General features: G+C 33.5%; 1 protein-coding gene across 5 annotated transcripts in view; it reads right to left on the bottom strand.

Moving 5' to 3' along the window:
* The window catches only part of LOC119585161 (uncharacterized protein CG43867-like), a 37,878-nt gene that overhangs the window by 5,372 nt on the left and 27,623 nt on the right, over positions 1 to 4,883 (bottom strand). For all 5 annotated transcript variants that reach the window (XM_037933792.1, XM_037933794.1, XM_037933795.1 and 2 more), the window contains 5 exons: positions 1,726 to 1,964; positions 1,261 to 1,438; positions 689 to 844; positions 312 to 403; positions 35 to 182 (listed from right to left, as the gene is read on the bottom strand). In XM_037933792.1, coding sequence (XP_037789720.1) covers positions 35 to 182; positions 312 to 403; positions 689 to 844; positions 1,261 to 1,438; positions 1,726 to 1,964 — 813 coding nt within the window. The remainder of the gene's footprint in view (positions 1 to 34; positions 183 to 311; positions 404 to 688; positions 845 to 1,260; positions 1,439 to 1,725; positions 1,965 to 4,883) is intronic.

The following is a 4,883-nucleotide window of genomic DNA, read 5'->3' as shown; positions in this document are numbered from 1 at the left end:
ATTATATTCAATTACTACAGTAGAAATTACATACTTGGGCCATGAGTGTTGCCAGTTCTAAAGCAAGTTCTCTGGTGATGGGGAATTTGCCTTGCTGAATCTGCTGGTTGACCTGGTAGCAAAGCAACAGTTTCTCTCGGTCTGTTTCATGTTTTGCTGCTGCACGACAATACAAGCGAGACCTGAGTAAACAAAAGAGTTATTATTTAATATCTTAACTTGTGCATTTTTTTTATATTATACTTGCACTTATAACAACAAAAGTTTTATTCTATAAATAACCCTTCACATAGCATAAGTAATCTCCTTACTTGTAGAGAAGGCGAATAACTTTGGTGTTCTCAAACTTGCCCGATCCCTTCTCTCTGAGGGCAGTCTCCCATTTTGAAATAACATCACAGAGCTGAAATAAGAATAAAGTTATATTACAAAGAAATAAAGAAAAAAAATCCTTTGGAAAGCCACAGTATACCTATGTTACAGATATGGTTTAAGCCATCTTCTGAAATTCAAATAATAAAAAGTAAATTCAAATAACATTTAATAACATACAAGAATATTAATATATGACTATTCCCTTTAAATATTTAATAATAAAAAATACATTAAAATAACATTTAATAACATATTAGATTTTTAATATATGACAATAATTTCCTTTAAAAATACCAGTGTTATCCATACATACCTTCGCATTATGATTGAGACAGTGCTCTAAGTCTTTCTCAATGGGATCGTCTGAGAATAACGCAAACCCAGACTGGTGGACATCACGACAACCAATCTCTTGGTTCAGTGATATCAAGAATTCATCAATGGTGGTGGACCCATCAAATCCAATGACCTGAGGAATATTCACAAATGTCACTTATAGGTTAAAGCTTATTCAGATCTAAGAATGAAGAACCTTAACCCTAAAAGGATATACGGAAACTTTTGTAATGATGTGTAACAGTTACTTGGTTCAAAAGATGGCAAAAGTAATTTCACCATTATCATTTCTTCTTATTTTTCTATATACAGTCTTTACTCCTCCCTTCTTTCCATTCTTGTTATGTTCTGGCCTTGGCATTCTGGTATTTAACAAAGTGAAAGATAACAATATGTTTTACCTACAATTTTTAACATTTCTTTATTACAGACTTTGGAATATAATTTTTCCCATCCTTTAGGGATGAACTTGAGTACAGTCAATCTGTTCCTGGGATCTTTCCTCCTCTCCCCAAAAGGTCCAAGGGGATAAAATCCCTTCCTCCATACCTGGTAAGTTCCGTTGATAAAGTGGACGGGTATGGCATGGGGTAGAGAGTGGTGGTAAGGGTTCTTAAGTAGGATAGACAGGACCTCCATTCTAGATGGCTTTGCTTCACGACCCCCATTTTCTAGGGTTCTTTCTAAAGCTCGTTGACAGTAAGCTGCATATTTGCCAACTTCAGACCTGCAAGCAAGACCAGTCATTTAGTAAATATAACACTTTATTTCACAGGCAGGTACATAATTTCTAAAATTCTATTAATGAATAATGATATTTGTGCACTTAACACTTTGACATGAAACACCAAATCAAATAAATAATCTGAACTTTATATATCATATAAAAATCTGAAGTTCCCAAACTGATCATATACTGATATCAATCTCAACATTTGTGTTATGAAATGAACTCCAAAGTTTTCAACATACCTAATATTACCAGGAAATAAAGATTACACTCTGAAGGCTTACTTTGTATCAGCATTCCTTTGAAGATGAAGTTTGAGGTACCACAGAAGTTTATTATTTTTAGGCACGAAGAGAGAAACGGCCAAAGCCAAGAACTGCCAGGCCTGGATGAAGGTGAATGATGGAGGGTTGATCTTGGGATCGGCAGGCAAGGGCTGTCCACTTCCTAGTGTTGGGGATGCCTTCTGCGCGCCAGAGGAATCACACAAGAAGAGTGACTGGGTGGCACAGAGCAACAAATTCTGGGAAGAGAAAGTAACATTCAGGTAAGATTTTGTTGTTGGGAGGGAAGGGAAATAAAGTCATTATAAAGAAGCTTATGAACTTCCTGGTCTGAAATAAAGTTAATTATATAATTTAGCATACAAATCTGAAATATTTGAAAAACAGTATGAATCTTTATCTAAAATACAGTGCCTGCTCCTCACCATACCATGAAATTCTGTTTTTTTTTTTAAGGTAAATAAGTCATAACATGTTTTTCAAAAACTTTTATCAAAAATTATACCTGGAAATAAAATTAGTACTAGTTTTTGTCATTTCCATTTGTTTTACATAAAAAGTGTCATGTATGAGCATATCAGATAAACACCAGCAACTGTAAGACTCTATGGGCCGTAAGATAAAAATGTATAGAGAGTGCTATAATATTTATCTGTGAGTGTAGCTGTCAGCAATATAAGAACTTTGTATGCCTTTTGTTCGAAGATACTTAGACAGGAAAGATGACAGTAAGTAACAGAAGTTATCCCTTTAGTAGGGGATCAATGAAAGTGTAAAGAGTCAGACACTTTATGAAGTTCTAATCATTGTACTTTCAAATAATTTTTTATTGTACTTTTGTTTACAAAGAAGAAAATACAGACAAGCAAGTTTTAGGCTTTGTGAAAGGAAAAATAAGGAGGGCAGCTTAGAAGGCCTGATACATGGAAATAAAATGTGCAATAAATTATAGTATCTAAATATAAACCTTGTGCTCTCAATTACAATTCTGTACAAGTAATGGATATCACCAAAAACACAAAGCTACAAACACAAAGGGAAATACACAGTACCAAGGATACTGGAAATCCTTATTTTTTTCTTTAATCTTAACATCACTGTGTTATATGTTCCTAAAATATCAACAAAACTAGGGTCAGGTTTCAGTAGCCAGAAAATAACTATATATCATAAAGCTACAGTTTTCTGAGGCTTTCAGATACCTTTTGCCTAAATCAAAAGAAGAAAAACTATTTTAAGTATGGACCCAAATATGCATATGCATATAATCTGACTTTTCACACATATTCATAATAATCATTATATGTAAAAGCCTAGACATTTCCTATGAAAGATTAATTCTTATACATAAAGAACACACCAATAGTGATTATAAACTCTTCCCTAAAGCTTGCTAACACTGCTAGGCCATTCCTTCCACCTAAAATATATACTATAGCACAATGCACCCATAAAAATATTTAATCTAGATATACAGCCAACCATGCACTGAGCTAATCAAATGCAAAAATTGCAAACTGAATTTAATATAATTAACTGCAACCTTAACTAAATGTGTACTTTCTTTAACAGATTAATTCTATCTTTTAATCTTTAAATGAATTGTTTCTTAGGTCCATCATTTAAAGGCTTTAGCTTCAGGACAATGAATATTCTATTATTTAAAACATGGACATGGAAAAGGCAAGGGACACTTGCTCATTTTGTGAGCTTCCTGTGAACTTTTCATGACTCCTTTAACAAGGAATCATCTTAATAAAGTGACACTGATGGCCCCGCATTAAGAAGTTCACTGGCAACTCGCATGGTCATTGTTAAGGAAAAAGTAAAATGGGATTACAAAGATAAACAGGTGGGTTTAGTAAGAGTACAGTTTGCTTTAAGTCTGGTTATCAACATATCTGATTATTGGATGAAGTTCTAGGTCTAGTTAGCATATGATAGGTTTGGCTGCATTGAGGCTAGACAAGGTACTCTACCTCAGCAAATTCTGAATATAGTTCCCTTATCTTAACTTTTTAATTAGATCTGTTAGCTTATTAATAGTATACAAGTCCTGTTATATTATTATAGTATACAAGTCCTAACTTAATGCTTCCACATCCTTTAGAAATCCATATAAATGTGCTAATTCACTCAGTTTTAGAAAGAGCAAGTTTACAAATGAACATTCAAAGAGGGTTAGCTTTAATCTCAAGCCAGGACCACTTAAGACACTTATCACAGTGTTGGTTTCACTGATTTACATGTTTGAGTGATTCTGAAAGACTAGATGTTTAATACAAATTCAATGAATATATGATGATCATAAAAAAAATCAGCAAGAGAGTGTTAAATTAACTAAACACATCTTGGCTGTTTTCAGCTGTCACTCCACAAATACAGAAATGGAAATAATAACTATTAACTATATCTGGTAACCATTCCACTGGTTTGTACACAGTTCTTAAAAGTACTGTTCAAAATAATTGCTCAAGGCTATAGGAGCTAACTTACACAAGATTCCTTTTAAATCATAAAGGAACAATAAATATGTTGTAGGATATAAACCATAACATTCTGTTGATGTTATTGTGCATATGATCTTAAAATCCATAAACTACTTATGCTGTCTCTACTTTTATAATATATGGAAGTATGTCATTATTTCTTGGGGGGGTTAGGCAATAATACACATATTGACGGCATAAATATAACTCACACTTCAGTCACAGGAATGTTATCATGAAAACATTTGTGCTTATATACTGTTCCTTAGAGATGATTGGACACCATACAAGTATTACAATTAAATGAAACCTACAACATATACCTCAGTTCTAATAATCGTTCCTCACATAATACACTTAAGTCTTACGTAATCTTATATGCAATCACATTTACAGAGACGTCACACATAACTCTGAAGTAATCATTAGACACTTATAACGTGAGTTTTTCTCCATTCCATCACTGAAGGCTTAACCACATAATTCCCCGGTTGAAACAGTCATACCTGTGATTACAGTTGAGCCAATTTGCTGCTATGAAAGACAATTTCTCTTCAATTAAAGCTTCTTAAACATTTTACAAGGGAAGGATGCAGAAAGGACAAGTCTTTATACGTCCCAACTAACAGACAAAACTCACACTGGCTCACAAATCTGGTGCACTAATGA

This window comes from Penaeus monodon, chromosome 19 (genome assembly GCF_015228065.2).
Source record: "Penaeus monodon isolate SGIC_2016 chromosome 19, NSTDA_Pmon_1, whole genome shotgun sequence".
NCBI lineage: Eukaryota > Metazoa > Arthropoda > Malacostraca > Decapoda > Penaeidae > Penaeus > Penaeus monodon.
Note: the sequence above shows the minus strand (reverse complement) of the source record. Positions and strands in the feature narration are given on the sequence as shown.